The 17,592-nt window shown below is 36.5% G+C and overlaps 1 protein-coding gene across 4 annotated transcripts in view; it reads left to right on the forward strand.

Annotated features, from left to right (window-relative positions):
• The window catches only part of TIA1 (TIA1 cytotoxic granule associated RNA binding protein), a 33,129-nt gene extending 16,982 nt beyond the window's left edge, over nt 1-16,147 (forward strand). The window contains exons 2-13 of one of the 4 annotated variants that reach the window (XM_032764838.2): nt 2,032-2,128; nt 2,585-2,683; nt 3,205-3,259; nt 3,432-3,464; nt 4,731-4,818; nt 8,636-8,711; nt 9,821-9,929; nt 10,802-10,897; nt 10,995-11,079; nt 11,733-11,856; nt 12,429-12,571; nt 13,810-16,147. In XM_032764838.2, the coding sequence (XP_032620729.1) occupies nt 2,032-2,128; nt 2,585-2,683; nt 3,205-3,259; nt 3,432-3,464; nt 4,731-4,818; nt 8,636-8,711; nt 9,821-9,929; nt 10,802-10,897; nt 10,995-11,079; nt 11,733-11,856; nt 12,429-12,571; nt 13,810-13,933 (1,129 nt within the window). In that variant the 3' untranslated portion in view covers nt 13,934-16,147. The other 3 variants (XM_032764844.2, XM_032764853.2, XM_032764862.2) reach the window with 3 other exon arrangements.
• Nucleotides 16,148-17,592: the final 1,445 nt, after the last annotated feature.

Consider the following 17,592-nt stretch of genomic DNA (forward strand, 5'->3'; position numbering starts at 1 on the left):
GGTTATTTCCCTTTGTTGGAGACTCAAAGCATCTGAGTCTTGGGGGTTCCCCAGGGAAGGTTTTGGGGGGGCTCAAGTGTACCAGGCACTGATTCCTGGTTGGTGGCAGTGAGATAAGATCCAAGCTGGTAATTAAGCTTGGAGGTTCATGCTAAGCACCCAGATTTTGGACGCTAAGGTCCAGATTTGGGAAAGAGGCTTATGATACCTGGGGAGTCATTCCCACTTTTGTCCATGCGCCCCCGGCCGACCTCAGCAAGGCCAGCCAGGAGCACCCATGACAGTAGCAGATGGTACAAAATGATTAATAACCGTCATCGCCACTTTCCAATTGCAAGTGGTACAAAATGATTGATAACCGTCATCTCATTGCCAGTTTACAATGGCAGACGGTGCAATAGGAATGGTAACCATCTCTGCTACCTTGCAAAGGCAAATGAATGCTGCTGTGTAGCACTGCAGTACCGCTTCTGTCAGCAGCATCCAGTACACATACGGTGACAGTGACAAAAGGCAAAACAGTCTCCTTGGTTGCCATGCTATGGCGTCTCCCAGGGCAATCCAGGGAAAAAGGGCGTGAAATGATTGTCTGCCGTTGCTTTCACGGAGGGAGGATTGAGTGATGACATTTACCCAGAATCACCTGCGACACTGTTTTTGCACCATCATCCACTGGGATTTCAACCCGGAATTCCAATAGGCCAGGGAGACTGCGAGAACTATAGGATAGCTACGGGATAGCTACCCACAGTGCAATGCTCCAGAAATCGACACTAGCCTCAGTACATGGACGCACACCACCAAATTAATGTGCTTAGTGTGGCAACGTGCATTCGACTTTATACAATCTGTTTTACAAAACCAGTTTATGTAAAATCGGAATAATCCCGTAGTGTAGACATACCCTAAGATTCAGTGCTAGGTGCTTGAGGTTTGCACAGGGATTTAACCCAGCAAGTACAAGTAATCTACTGTTCATTTCTTAATAAACATATCACAAACGTAAGTTCCTTTTTGAATTGGGGCCTTAGTCTTTGGTTTGGCTTACACTTAAAAGTTAGATCGACATAGCTAGGTTGTTTGGGTTTGGTCCTCAATAGTTATGCCTGCCTTTTCTCCCCAGTGCCCCTTGTGTAGATGCAGCTATGTTGACAGAAGAATGCTTCTGTAGACTTAGCTAAGTTCCTTCAGGGAGGAGGTAGCCTTACACAGATGGGAAAAGTCCCTGTCGTCAGTGTAAGCTGCCTGTATGCTGCGGGTTCTTTCCATAGTATGGATATAGCTTTTTGTCTGTCTCTTATCTGTAAATGGGAATAATACTCCATTTCTCCAACCCTTTGTCTTATTTATTTATAGTGTTAACTCTGTAGGGCAGGGACTTCTGTATTTTTGCCATATGTCTATACAATACGTGACATAATGGAGTCTCAGATGAGGACTAGATACTACCATAATACAGATAATATATGTGGAGATGGCTGTGGCTCTCATCCACGCCAGAGCTGAAGCACGTTGGTTGGCAGCCCCTATTAAAGCTCCAGTCCTGCAAGGACTCCTCGTCTGGAGAGTCCTGTGCTCACATGGAGCTCCACTGAAGTCAGTGAAGATGTGCCTAGGCACAAGTCTATGCATATGGACTTGCAACATCTGGGCCTAACTGTTGGTTAATCAGCAGATAACTTCTGTCTCCAAAGCTATCAATACAACATTTCTTGCCAGCTTTAGGTTTGAATGGGAAAATGTAATCTATGCTATTTAGGTTTTTATACTTTACTCATCACTATAGTATCTGAACACCTTAATATTGGAGTATCTCTATAATCTGAAGTTAGAATGTGGTTTGCATATACATATATTAAAACTGAAAAGCTTTCAGAACAACTGTTGAATTTGCTAACTCATAGTAAAATGTTTTGCTAAATTAAGGGATTGTGCTTGGCTCAGCAAGAAGTTCCTGCTTTCGTTTTTAATAATGCTGAATGGAGTAAATAAAAAAGTTTAGATATTTACATGTTTCTTTTAATCTTACAGATATGTAGGAAACCTGTCAAGAGATGTGACTGAGGCACTAATTCTCCAGCTGTTCAGCCAGATTGGACCATGCAAAAACTGCAAAATGATCATGGATGTAAGGGCCTTTTACTTGGATAACTTTTCCCACTTCTTGTAGCATGTCAGTGTAAAGAAATCCACATACGTTTAACTTTTCATGAGTACAATGAAGAAATTTAAAGAAGGATGCTGAAGAGCTTAATTTCTTGATGCAAACTTCAGTGATTGGAATAATATTGTAAAAGGAATAGAGCATATGATGTAACTGAATTCAAACATTAGTTGCTAGTTTTTTGTTATGTCAAAAGGGCGGTGGGAGGCACAAAACATGCTAACCAAGATGCCTACCACAGCATAGTTTTAAAATACTTTTCTAATATGTTGGTAATATTGTGACTGGCTTAAAGCTGTTACAGCAAGCTTTCTCTAAATTGCTAAGACTTTCAGACATAGATATAACTGGGCACCAGCTACAATTTGGTTAAAATTTGAGGGGGTGATAATGTTTAATAACATGTGCTTTTTTAAACAGACAGCTGGAAATGATCCATACTGTTTTGTGGAGTTTTATGAGCATCGTCATGCAGCTGCAGCATTAGCTGCTATGAATGGACGGAAGATAATGGGTAAGGTAAGCTGAAATATCTAAAGCGTGAGTTGCGGTGGAAATAATATATACAATGATATGGATGAAACATCTTTAAAATAAACAAAACCAAACCCCAAGCAGAACTGAACCACAAAAGGTAAACGCTTTCTCCTGTTTTTTAATCTTGTAAAGTGAAGAACTTTTAACTTCATTTGAGCTTTACGATTGTGGTGATAAAAACTGGATAGTGACAGTTCATAGGAGGGTTGGGTACAGAAGTAGGACAGGGAAGAAGTCAAAATGTTGTAATAAATATTTTAATTCCATTGATCTTGAAGGTGAGGGAGACTAGCAGAGCAATAAAGCAAGATAGATTAGTTATCTTCATTGTAAAATGGCTTAATGTAGCTGGAAATAGAACATTTTACCAAGGAACTTCAGCCACTTAGACTGATATCTTTAACTACAAACTTGTGTACCTTCTCCCCCTGCAGTATAGAAATTAATAGCTAACAAAATCAGAATATGGTTCCAATATTTACTTTAGCAAATATTATTTGTAGGAGGTCAAAGTGAACTGGGCAACAACCCCCAGCAGCCAGAAGAAAGATACCAGCAGTAAGTGCCCTTTATGCTTTTGAGTAATTTTTTTATTTGCACAAATAGTTTTTAAACGTAAGCAATAAGCATCATACAAATGTTTGCAGTAATGTTTTGATCATTATCCTAAGATGATATTAAATGTGTTTGTGTTAATAAACTTAAGAACAAATCTAATCTTTGTCATCAGGTAGTACCGTTGTCAGCACACTGCGTTCACAAGGTAATTGTATCTTCTTAAACATAAAATGAAATCTCTCAAGGGTATTCACTAACCAGCTGAAGCTATTTTGGGGGTTTTTGTTTTGTTTTGTTCTTACGTTTGTGGCAAGATTTCCCTCTCCTTTCCCCATTGCATCAGAATGTGGTCTGTTGTCCACTCTTTTTCATTCTGGTGCTGCTTCTTATAGTCCTTTGACCCCATTAGTCATGACTTCTATTCTAGAATTTCATTGCTATGAGAGCAAGAAAATCAGCTGCCTTCAAGGCTGTTGTCTGTCCTGCTCCATACAAACTCATTTGGAGTACTTAAATTGCTTCTGAAATTCTGCTTTCATGGCAACCCAGTGTGTTGCTTCTGTACTTGGCCAGCCTTAAATTGCTTTTAAGAATTTGCGGTTTAACCAAATTAGTATTGTAGTGGATTTGTACGTTTCACACCTGCTGTAATACAAGTTAGTCTCTATAGTGTTAACTATTAAAATATGCTTTATAAAAAATTGTTTAATCAAAGTGGAAAAAATCCTGAGATGTGGGATCTTTATTTCTCTCCAGTGCTTTTTTTAATGTCTGTGACATAAAGTGAAGGATTACTCTTTTCCTCTATTGCCTTCAGTCTTAGTTCACTTGCACATGGATTCACTTGTATTGGATTCACATGATGTAATGGCTGGGCAACCAAAACTGTTTGACTTTTGAGAAAACTGTCAAATTCTTTAACATCAAACTATTGCAATGCAAGGTATTTCTTTGTTCTTCACAAAATATGGTTACACCAAACATTTTGTAGCTAGGTTCAATATCCATCCTACTTTTAAAGCAAATTTTATTCTACATTGTTCACAAAACTACTAGACACTTTAGTAGGTAAAGTTTTGGATAGTTAATGAACTATCTGTAAATGTGTTTAATTTTAACACAACTATTGTAACATTAATATTTTAAAGTAAGCTTTGGCTTTAAGTAGACAATTGCAATCTTTGTATGATAAAATAGTGATTGGTTATGAACATAACTACAAAAACAATTTGAGTTAAATACTGTACATCACAGCATTATCCTTAAAATTATTGCTTTTGTTATACTGTAACCAAGTGATGGTTATATCTGAAGCAGCGACAAATGTTACCTTTGATAGATAAAGGATTTTAGTTTCCCATGTAGCTCTCAGATATATGGAAGTTAATGCAATATAAAGTTGCTATACTACTTGTGTTTCCAGGAACATTCTTCACACTTGTAAATTATTTTCTCTCTTTTTCCCAATAAGACCATTTCCATGTCTTTGTTGGAGACCTCAGTCCAGAAATTACAACTGAAGATATAAAAGCAGCTTTTGCACCATTTGGAAGAATATCGTAAGTGATTTCTTAGGGCAAATAAATTAAACGTTACTTTTTACTGGAGGTAAGCTTACAGTAAGTAAAAGTTCAGTCAAGTTGCAGAAATGACTGCAGTGCACACTTTTTGTGTTCATAAAGAGACTTCAGAGTTCTAGTACTTGAGTAATAAGTAGGGATACATAATAAAATTACCCACCAGCAGTCAGTTTTTCCTTTTTTAGAAAAAAATCACTGTATATGTAGCTTTGTTTTTATACTGTAGAAATCCTCATGTAACTTGGAGGATGCCATACTGGGTAGTTTCTCTGACATGGGTCTTGTATGTCATTTGCCACTAAATGTAATCATACATGTAATCATTCTTAAAAGAATAGTTTAATATGGATCAAACACTTGTCTTGTGATTACATCTAAAGGCCACAACCAGTTTGGGCCTTGTTGTACTAGTCACTATACAAACACAGTAAATAAGAGTCCCTGGCCCAAAGAGCTGAGTCTGAAAGACAAGATTTAACAGGTGGATAGGGAGAAACAAGTGAAGTGGGGAGATGGGTTAACAAGTAGAACAGTATGTGTAGCTGATCAGTGGTGGTGATCACAGCTCTCTGCCTGCCTCCTCATTACTATTTGCTGTATTAACATACAGCTGTAATGCTTATAGTTTGAAAAGCATATAAAAATACATGCATTGTAGCAGTGCTAAGAGTGGCTTGTATTTTTCCTTTCTCCAATTTAAACTGTTTATTTACCTTTAACTAACTACTTGTACTTGAATTGCTGCTCCTTGATGGTGAGGTACCAAGATAAGAGTGCTTGAAGTGTTTTGTAGGGATGCTTTTGTTTGAAACAAGTTTTTCTTATGAAGTCCAATGTATTGGACTTAAATCCTAATTTTTGTTTCTTATGATAGGGTTTTCAAACTTGATCTGCAGGAGATTCTCATTTTAGAAAACACTAATTTATATTTTAGATTTTTTTTTTTTTTAATTTTAATGACTGTCTCTCTCTGTAGAGGTAGCAGGTATACTTACTTGCGGAGGAGGTTCAGTGCTTCACATAGCTGAACATCTACTCTCCTGAATGACACATGGCTTCTAAAGTAGGTCTTACCTGTCCTCATCCAGAAGGATTAGTCTGGAAAGGAGGAAGTCGTACACTGAAATGTAGGAGGGATAGTTTTAGGCAGATGTTCTTTCAGACCTGAAATCATCTTTCCATCCCAAAATACTGGTCAACTGCACAAAGCTTTTTTGAGAGTTGTCTTAGTGCTGGTCTACACTGAAAAGTAATGTTGGCATAACTACATCTCTCAAAGCTGTGAAAAATCCATACCTCTGAAAGATATAGTTAAGCTGACCTAACCCTCAATGTAGCCAGCCTAGGGCACTGCCTCATGAAGGGGTGGATTATCTGCAGTGACAAGAAAACCCCTCTTGTCACTGGTTATTGTCTACACCGAAGTACTGCAGCGGTGCCAGCACAGCTGTGTCATGCTAGTGTTTTAAGTGTAGGCATTGCCTTACTTTACAATGTATATACTGATACTCAGAGTGTAAAGAGGGGGGTTAGTTCCAAACATAGGCTATTTTAAACTTGCTGCCTTGATTTTTTTTTTTTTTTTTTTCAGTTCCTCTGAGGGGCGTTTGTGTATAAAATAACTCTTAAAACTGTGTACCACATGTCTGAAAAACAACAGGATTACTGGGATCCTATATATCATTGCCTTTGTTCCAAAAGAGATTCTCATAGTAGTGATTCTCTCTGCAGTGAGTGTGTTGATTATCTAGACTTTGCAGGGCCTAAAGGGTGGTTTTTGTTGTTGTTTTTTTTAAAGTCAGGTTTCAAATAACTTGTGTGAGCGACCCTTTTATCCTTTTCCTTTGAGGTATTCAGTACAGAATCGTAGGGCTAACTATCTGAGAAACCTTTTAGGTCACCTTTTCTCAAGCTGACTTTTCGTGCGGGGGGAGAAACGGGGAAGGAGGATTTAAGATCCCTCTTTATTGTAAACTGTTGTCCTAAAGAAGTAAGGATAAAGAGTAGTAGAGTGGACCTTGATTTCACATAGTTACTCAATTAAATGTGTGAAGAATAGTCCATATTTATAAAACGCAATTAGAAAAAAAAATTTGTGTTTTTAACTCTTCTTAGTCATTGACTATTTCCTGGAAATGTGATTGAGATTTTTTTCTGATTTTTCTGTAAAATAATCGAAGTTGAACCAATGCATGATTAGTACGTAAGAATTTTTGGTAGCTTTATACAACTTAATCTTTAATATAAATACATACATCTTTATTATGGTCTCCCTTTATGTTTGGTGTATGCATGTTTTCACTTGTTCAAGTCTTATTTTCAAAGTTTTCAGTTGAGGGTAAGTATAGCTTAGTTTTTATTTCCTTTTTAGGCTGTGCAGAGCAAACTGATTTAAGATTGCATAAATGACTGTTCTCAGGCAATTTGTAACATATTATTCAGATTTTCTTAATGCAGAAAATTGGAAGCGGTTTAACACTTGCTTGTTCATGAAGGGTTTAAGGTACATTTCATTCTGTAGTGTGTGGAAGTGGTCTTAATTTGAGCCTTTCAGTGATCTACATATTCTCTATAGTCGTATGTGTAGAAGAACTAGGTTTTAATATAGAATGCAATTATTTTAAAAGGTTTTAAAACTGGCATCATAAAACTCTCAGTATGATTTTTGTGCCAGTCTTGGAATACTGAATATCGTGCATCTAGTTGATCTAAACCATATTTTAGAAAGCCTTTACATTACACTGTATGACTTGCTGACTGGTTTTATTTGTCTTGTTTTTTCAAAAGTGCCTGTATTTTTGTGGGGTTGGGGAGGGCAGGATAGTGGTGTGTGTGTTTGTGTGCTGCTTGATATTTGGCTAACTGTACACAAATTGCCTGAGAAACACCATTTAATAAAATCAGACTTTCCACAAATGGGGTTTAGCTATTGTAGCTGGGTCTCTCCTTTTTTACTCAATCTCAAATAATAGGCCTCTGGTTATTTTGCAGAGTGTCTCTGAAGAATGGACAGAATTGCCATGGCTAACTACAAGCTACAGTTCACAGTGGACAAACGTTGTTTTCTTATTTACTTTATAAATTTTGCCTTTTATGTCTTGTAGTTTCCAATCAATCCTGTATGATTGCTGTTTGCGAATGCAGTTTTAAATTCTTTATAATAGTATATAGTTTAAAACATAAATGTCTTTAGTGTTTTATTTCCTTCGATAATGCAACCATTTCTGAAAATGTCAATTTTTCAAAATTTACAGCTGCCCACAGTCCAAAAAGGGGGTAACGAATTGACCTGAGAAACTTAAAGAATTCAGTTAACAGGCGACGTATGCCTTTTTAATTCCTATTTTTTTCATTTTTCTATTTCATATTTTTAATGAGTAGGTAGAATGTGTTGGCAATTAGCAAGCTATAAATTGCATGGTTAAAGAGAGCCATTCAGCTAATGTTAGTCAGCTGTGTGGCTTAAGTGAGTCATTTGAATAGCTGCTTTGACCATGCTTAGTGTCTTAACAGTATGTTAAAGCATTTTGAACTGGGAACCATCTATTGTAAAAAGTTTATTAGAAAAACTATTGATTTGCATGTTTACAAAATTAAGTATAATTTTGCTACTACATGACAAAACACTAGTAATGTTTTTGTTTAGAAAAGGAGGCATTTGTTTTGAATATGTTGCTGGTGCATTAAACAGTTCACTTTAATAAAGGTGAAACATGAAAATAAGGTCTGTGTGACTCACTTTCATTTTATTATGTTTTTTTTAAATGCTAAATTGGCCATTGCTTCTGCTTTTTAGAGATGCACGAGTGGTTAAAGATATGGCAACAGGGAAATCTAAAGGATATGGCTTTGTTTCCTTCTTCAATAAATGGGTAAGTAATGTCATTACAAATAACATGAGTTCTAAAATCTTAGTAGTTGCTTTAAAGTGAACAGCTGTGTAAAACGTACATTTTTGGTCCCTTTTATGTCTGGTACTGTATCAGTTTCCCCTTCTATAAATTGGTAAGTAGTATTAGCTCCATCTATCATGTGATATTTTAAGGCTTCATTCATGTTTGGAAAGTACTTAGCACTTTCTAAGCATCATCCCTATGTAAGTGCAAAGTATTTATGTACAGAGATGAAAACTAGAATACTTACTCAGACTGATATTTATATCTGAAATGTTTACTTTTTTTCTTACATTAAATACAAATTACTTTGGACTGAGTTATTTGGCTCTGGCAGAATGGCAGTATTTTAGTGCTTAAAGGTCTGATGCACTAATCTCTAGAGCATCTTGTATTTAGAAATACCTATATAGGATTTGCATTATATCATTAGTCAATTTTTATAGAGCTTTATTAGTGGTCTGGGGTGGAAGGTATTCAACATAAAGGGAGAAAATGGAGTTAACCAGTTTAGTATTAAACTTAGAATAATCAAACATTCCTACTTACAGCTTCTTTATGGGCAAGATACTAATAACTTATGGCTCCAAATCTCTCTCTCTCACTCAGAAATAATACACTTTGGAGGGAAGAAAGAGTAGGGCAAGCCATTATGTAGTCTCAGTATATTCTGAAAATGGGAGATTGGGGTAGTTTTTAAAACAAACAAACAAAAAAAAACCCAGCACATACTTTTCTTGGTGTTAGGCCAGACCAGTTGAAATTTTAGGTCTGAGAGATTTATTCTAAGTGCAGATGAGGGAGCGCTAGAGACTCACTGAAGGAATGTTGTACAGCTTTTCAACTTAGTGGAGCAACTGCACAAACATGGTCTACAAGAGTGCATAACTCTTCTTCGGATGCATTCAGTTTGGCCTAAAATAACTGCCTTAATCCTGTATTTTAAGCATCTTTTTGAAGCACAGATGTTATTTCAATATTTGTTATAAGTTGGCAATATCTGAGTCTGACAGACCTACGATGATTCGCTTTTAGTATGGTGGTGTTCAAAAAGAATTTGCTGAAAAATGTTTTTCCCCTATGGACAGGATGCAGAAAATGCTATTCAGCAGATGGGTGGACAGTGGCTTGGTGGAAGACAAATCAGAACTAACTGGGCAACACGAAAACCTCCAGCTCCAAAGAGTACATATGAATGTAGGTTTTTAGTTTCTGTCTACCTTGCCCCCACCCAAATAAGGAAGAAATGAAATCTCTTATTAGTTCCAAGTATTAGGGCTTCTATCATGAAAAAAAATTTAATGCCCTGTAGAATTCAGAAGTAAAGATTTTGCTTAAAGAAATATATGTTAAATTATAACTTTACACAAATTTCCTTAAATACTAATATTGTTAAAATTTAAAACCTTTTAGTTACTTTTCAGAACGTATTCAGTCTTGCATTTCAGTCAGCTTGGACAATGAAAGTAGTGTTTTTTTATTTAACTTGTATCATGCACTGCCAGTGTTACAGTTTTTGTGGTGAAAATACTGGGTTGGGGAGGAGTGTATTTAGACTGAAACTGATGGAAGAAAATATTTCTGTTTAAGTGTATTTAAAAGTAGATTTATAAACCTGAATTTTGGGCTTAATGTAAATGACATCCCTCTAAACATTATATGCATCAGTAATCCATCCCATTTATCATTTGGGATTTACATGTCTCCTATTTGAGATCATCATGTATTTTGAATGTAGCTTTCCTTTTGGCATGCGCATTTGTTTCTTTGTTTTGTGCAAATGACTCAGTTGGGAAACCACACTGACTTTTCATGTCCTTTTTAATGCTTGTAATTCTTTGCTTTACATATCTCTCACTTCCTAAACTACTACTTGGGAGGATGTTATAGCTGTATATTTTGTAAGCTAAATCTAATGGTAAAATTAAAGATTTACAGGAGAAAATGTATTGGTCTGATTTAGGCATCACCCAAAAAAGCCCTAGGATCCTTGCTCTTTGTCGACTTCTGAAGACGGGAGGAAAATAAATAATTTGTTTAAATGAAAGACTTGAACATTTTTTTTACAGCAAACACCAAGCAGCTGTCTTATGATGATGTTGTAAATCAGTCAAGCCCAAGCAACTGTACTGTATATTGTGGTGGTGTTACTTCAGGACTAACAGGTATGGCATCTTTTAAATTTTGGGTTTTCCTCATAAAATGTATCTAAAAATCAGAAGTACTCCCTAATTTTGATTGTCTACCTTTTCTACACTGCAGAACAGCTAATGCGCCAGACCTTTTCTCCATTTGGGCAGATAATGGAAATTCGAGTCTTCCCAGATAAAGGGTACTCTTTTATACGGTAGGTTACATTTTGCTCACTTTTAAAAACGTTATTTTTACCTATCCCTTGAAAACACGTTAAGCACTGGTGTCAGAATGTTTCTAGTAGGAAACGAGCTTAGACAGACTTAGACTATCCTTCAGTGTCTACAGTTTAAACTATAGTCTCATCTGGTTTGTATGGTAATGTCGATCTGAGTTAACAAAGACATACTACTTTTCTTTTTATAATTTCATAGTTGTAAGTCTTGGATATGATTCCTGCAGATTCAGAATCATATTTTTAAATGCAATTTCTTAGATTCTTTTCAGACAGCACTGTAGATAATAAAAAATGCAGCTTAACACAATTTCACATTTTACCTTTCATATGTGCTACTTACTTTTTGCAGCTTGCTGTAGGTGAGACAGTGAAACTAGATAGGTCAGTTTTGCTTTCTGAATCTTCTGTACTACTACAATGCTGCAGTATTTGAGTTCCCTTGCAAAGACTAGTTTCTCCTGCAAACAATTATTTTCATTTTTTTTCTTCTTTTTGTAATCAAACTTGGAAACTCTTAAAACTTCTTTAAGTGCAGGCACACTTTTAGGTTGACAGTCTCCTTTTAAGTGTCTTGTCTGTAGGTGTATGGAAAGTGGGTTTATATTGATGTTCCTTTTGTATCTTAACAGGTTCAATTCTCATGAAAGTGCTGCACATGCAATTGTTTCTGTCAATGGAACTACTATAGAAGGGCATGTTGTGAAGTGCTATTGGGGTAAAGAAACACCAGATATGATCAATCCAGTCCAGCAGGTCAGAGAACAAACTTACACTAACTTGTAAGATGATGATTAATGTGATCTTATTAATGAAATTCTTAACAGATTTCTATCATGGAAATACATATTAGTTTCAAGGTGGTGGGTTGTAGATTTCAGGGTCACTTTGCACGTCACCTCCCAAATTAATTCTTTCTTCCATGATATCTGCCTTTTAAGATACTTGATCAAAATTAAACTGTTTGGAACTTGTGGAAACCTGCTTTGGTCAATGATAGAGAGTGGGAAGAACTTCACTTTTCTGTCAGAATTTCAACTTTGCTCTTTCCTGCAGTGCTCTCTGGAAGAGTTATCTCTAATATTCGACTGCTGTACTCCAGAGAATAATCAGCAAAATATGCGTGTGCAGGAGGTGGGGTGATTTTTCATATATATAGTGTTAAGAGGGAGTTGCCCAGCTAAATTTTATAATTTTTAAAATGAGGTATTAGAATATAAGCCCTCTTGAGTTCTTGATTAAAGGCTAGCTTGATAGGTAGGCGTTTCTGCATCAATAGATAAATATACTTGTGTGTAGTGTATTCAATATTTCAACTTTCTTTGCAGAATCAAATTGGATATCCACAGGCTTATGGCCAGTGGGGCCAGTGGTATGGAAATGCACAGCAAATTGGTCAGTACATGCCTAATGGTTGGCAAGTCCCTGCATATGGAATGTATGGACAGGCATGGAATCAGCAGGGATTTAAGTGAGTAGGCATGCTACTGATCTGTGTGCTATAAATAAATTGTGAAGAATGATGCTTCATTGGGGGAATCATCAGATGAATTTGGGATTCATTGAAGTACAAGGAAGTTGTACCATTGTAAACTGGTGTAAGAAGATCGGGTCCCATATCTATCTGAAAGTACAAGAGGAATTTTAGGTTGTCAGAATAATTACCATACTTGAAATATTTTCAGGGTGTAAGGGACTACTGTCCTTGCAAAAATGCCAAAACTACCTTTTAGAGTAGGGGGTGTATACGGCGGTGTCCTGGTTAAAGTAGTACTCTCTTTACTAATGGTCATCTTGAACTTCTTGTAAGTATAGGCACATTTTGTTCCTTTGTCCTAGCCAAGTTCTAACTCTGGTAATTACACTATGCCTACTTACAATTCCTTTTGAATTTTAAATTTAAATCAGTATTTAGTTATTTCAAACAGCTGCTATTACTTCCCAGTTGTGGATGTGATGTCTGTGCATGTGCACTCATGTACCTGAAAATTTGATTTCTTACGCAGAATACTTCAGAGTTTAAATGTTGGATCCATTAACCAGTAGTAAAACTCAGATATACTATAGTGACCTAAATCCATTTAGCTACCCCTTCTGAGGGGTCTGGTGGCAAGAAGCTACTTGAGCTCTACTCTTTCCTCCCCTCTGTTCCCATGCCAGCCCAGATATAACTACAGATGTTTATAAAACAATCTGGCCCTCTTTAAAATTCAGCTACATACAGCAGCAGTGAATTCCTGCGTGGATTTTTGTTTTTTTCACTTGCTGCCCTTAGTTGTCAACAGTTTTCCTCTTTTGCTTATACTTATATCTGCACTTTATAAACATTTAAGTAACGCCAGTCTAACTGACAAGTGTCAGGAGGGATTTTATTTCCACTGAACTTGTCTGTTTTCCCATCTGTAATGGGCCTGCATTTTTTTCAGAAGTGCTGAGCATCTATAGTTCCAATTGACTTCGGTGGTGCTTAGCATGTCTTAAAGTAAGGTCCTAAATGATTTGTCGAAAGCCATAACATCAGTGTCAGAGCTGGGGTTACCTGTAGGAATTTTTCTGTTTACTAGGCAAGATTATGTTGGCCAACACTTGGAAAGTATCTGATTAGCTTTCAGTGTAGTTCTTATCCTCTCCAATCTCTTCATGTAAATTCAGTCTTTTGGAACTATACATTTTCTGTAATCACCTCTCTTCCCCCTCCCTCCACAACAGTCAGACACAGTCTTCTGCCGCATGGATGGGTGCAAATTACGGAGTTCCACCACCGCAGGGGCAGAATGGAAGTGTGTTAACTAATCAAACTGGATATCGCATGGCAGGTTTCGAAACTCAGTGAGAGAAAAGGACTCTGGAACCTAACACCAGTGACTTGAGGCAACAAGGAGTGCTGTAAAGCCTTTGTTTACTTAGTTTTATCAAGTCAGTGCAAATGTCAGATACAGTGTATTTATTTAAAGAAATCATTTTAATCATGAAACTATTGGTCATCCACATTGTTTAAAAAAGCAAACAAACAGGAAAAACTAGATGCTGGATGTCTGCCAACTTTTGCCTTCTTTTCCTTCTTTTGATGTGTGTTTCTTAAGATCCTTGTTTGAAACACAACAAATGCAGGGATTACTGCCACTGTTAAATTGGGGCAGAAAATTGCACAAAGTCAAACTTTTTTTTTCTTTTGAAGTAATGTGCAGTTTTAGTTTGCATTCCTAATGGTTTAAAATGTATTATAAACAGTTGTACAAAAAAGCCAAAACTGTGTGAATTCTGAAGGTTCTTTACAATCTTCAGCCTGTGCACAAATTTGTTTTAAAAATAGCCTATTGTATAAAGTGTCCATCTCTCCACTTTTGTTTATACCAGGGTTTTCAAATATAAATTATTTTACATGATTTTGTATCTAGACATTTTTCAAACAGTTGTCTTTGCCTTATGTCATGAGGAAAGTGTGATGCTCAGCATAAAATTGTGTGCACAACTCTCAGATGGATCTAACTGAAGTCACATTGTGTTCTACGTGAGAAGGTGTCTAGAGAAATCCCTGTTGGATTTGTTCTATAGGATTTTTATCTTCAGAGATAAACTTTGATGTGTACTAGGGAATATAAAATCCTATTACAAATACCACAGTGTGACAAATTCCTAAGAACCAGCTTTTTTCTTTCAGTCTACATTTACACTTATCCATTATCATGTAAAATATTTTAGCAAACTAATATTTTGCACAAAAGTTAGAAAACTTTGTATGTTTCCTTATTTAAAGGTAGGATGCATTGTCCTTTCACGTGATTTATGCGTAAGATTTTTAAGGGGTTTTTTTTGGTCTTGCATGTGAATATCAAATATACACTTTGGTAGTCTTTGAATACAAAGTCATCCGCTCTTTTTTAAAGAAACTGTAAAAGACACAAAGTTGTATGTAGAAAACAAATCAGTCTTGCTGTTTACTGATAGTAAATTTTACTCAAATAGAGTAAGTTGACTTGATTTTAACATGTACAATTAGAGCTGTGAAAACTGTAGCATTGTATGTGTAAGCATCAGGCAGGGGGGTATGTGGAATGCTCCAGTTTAGCCTGAAGGACCAGCTGGGCAAAGCATTTTTAAATGTTCAAAGGCCAAAAAACTTTCTATCCTACCTCCTTGACCAGCCTTCAAAGAGCAAAAACTTCTTCATTGTGTAATGTTATTTATTATTCCTATTAAGCTTTGGCTTCTGGAGTTCCCATATTTCTTCTCTCCCCCCTTCCCTCCCCCCTAATCAGTTGCAGTTGGGCAACTCAGAGTATCAAGGGATTAAACTTCTGCTACATTTGACAGTCATGTGACAATGTATTTCCGGGTCCTGTATGAAGTAATAACAGAGGATAGTGGGGAGTGGGACAGGAATGAGGTAAGGCTCCCCTTCCCCCCAATTAAGGATATAATATTGGACTGTTTTAAAATTTTTTGAACATTTTTATTAGAAAATGGGAGGAGTGGGGAGAGGGGGAAGGCAGGCATAGAGCAAATCTCTTAGGAGATTGTGTTGGCCTGTATCTTGTAACCAATGTTCTATAAAGAGTGGAGGACCTGAGTCTTTGAGACTCCCTGGAGAACTTTTCTATGCAGCTGTTTTTAAAACTTGGCTTTAAAGATAGGTGACTACAAACCAACTTTTTTACTTGGAAGTGTTTTCCTCCCTGTAACTCTTGCAAATAGGACTCGCAACAAAAACGAAAAAACAGTTTAAAAGTGAAATGCTTCACAAAGTAGATCAGTATCTTAACTTCTATGGATTATTCTAGGTTAGGGCTCTATTCTGACTTTAATTATGCAAACATACATTTTTACTTTCTGCTTGACCAGCTGTGCTGTATCATATTTTGCCCAAAGAACATCCATATCTGTGAGTAGGCTCTGGAGTTTAGCTCAATGCTGTATTTGAATACAGATTTTAAAACCAATATATGCATAATGTGTATTTTTACCTCTTTTATTTTGACTGCATGAACAGCATCTGTCTAAATTTAAAAAATGTATCGTGATTCCTGTCATTAAAATGTACACATTACTGCTTGGTTTAATTAAAAGCAGAGTGGGGGAGGGCTGCTTGTGCTGATTGCTAAGAACTGAAATACCTCTTGAATTATAGGCTCCAAGAGACAGACACACCTTTTTTTTTAATGAAACAAATTGAGAGGTCACATGCAATATGGAAAATCTAATCTGTAGATATAAAGAGGTATCTTTTTCTTCTCTGAGGCCTAGAGTTGTGAAGAGTATTGTCAGAATGAGACACATCTTGAATTCTCATAATGCACTGGCTCTTTCCTTGCAATGGCCTTGGTGTAAACAGCTCTATAAAAAGCTTGCTAAATGTACATTACAGAAGTTACACCATTCTATTTGTTATCAACCAATGTTTAGAAGAAACCTACTAAGTGAAATAACTTGTGACATGCTCTCTCACAAGTCTTCTGTTGGGAACCAGAGAGGGCTGTAAATGATATTTGTATTAGTGTTTGTATCCCTTTTGTCCTCACCCACTCCACAAAACACCTAAAGCAATTTTGAGGTGACAATCATTTGAACACATTCCTCTGCCCTACCAGTGCTCTCCTTTCTTCCTCACCCTTTTTTGTTCTGAATATTTGCACTTTTGTCAGGCTTTGGTGTTTACAGAAATGACGCAGCTGCCTTGCTATGTAAGGTATGCGTTCTAGAATCCCAAACACACAACAGAAAAGGATAAAATGGCTTATTTCCAAGGTAGCAACCTGGACTGTTTTTGCATTAGCAGCCCACTTCATATTTGTATGAAACATTAAATTTCACTTGAATGAATGTATTTTGATATTTGTGGTTAGGGGTATAAGACTCAACTCCACAACTGGTGACTTTTTTTTTTTTTTTTTTTTTTTTTTAACTGTTAAGGATGTTAATAAAACTGTGTGAACTTGCATATTCCCAACCTTATCAGTTTTTTTTTATTTTGCTTGTCACAGTGGAGGTTCCAGTATTTCAGGGGAAAAGCAGGCACTAAGAGGATGCTTCCCTTATCATAAGCCTTATGTCAGAATGCAGTAAGGATGTATATACTGGCAGTGAGTGATTTTCCTGTTTCCTCCGAGGGAGATCATACTGGCTCTGAATTTGTTTGTGCTTAAAGGTGTAGCCCGGGTTCTGTGTTCATACATATAATTTTCATGATTTCATATTTGTGTTCCCTTTGGCCCAGCATGCCTGACCAGTACTCTTGTTACATGGCTCACCGATAGCTATATGCAGCATTTTAGTAATTCAGTACATCCTATGGGATGGAATTAAATTCTACTCTTCAAACAAAATATTTGTTTATGCAGTGATATTAGTAAAGCATGCTGCCCAATCCTTTAGGAGTGCCATACCAAAGGTGTGGTGAGCTTGATGTCACTTACACAACTTGTTAGCTTTTAGTTGGATTGTTCTCTCTTGTGAATCAATTAATGGTTTGTGCATGTGTCCAGGGTAGAGGTC

The sequence above is a fragment of the Chelonoidis abingdonii genome, chromosome 2 (genome assembly GCF_003597395.2).
Source record: "Chelonoidis abingdonii isolate Lonesome George chromosome 2, CheloAbing_2.0, whole genome shotgun sequence".
Taxonomy (NCBI): Eukaryota; Metazoa; Chordata; order Testudines; family Testudinidae; genus Chelonoidis; species Chelonoidis abingdonii.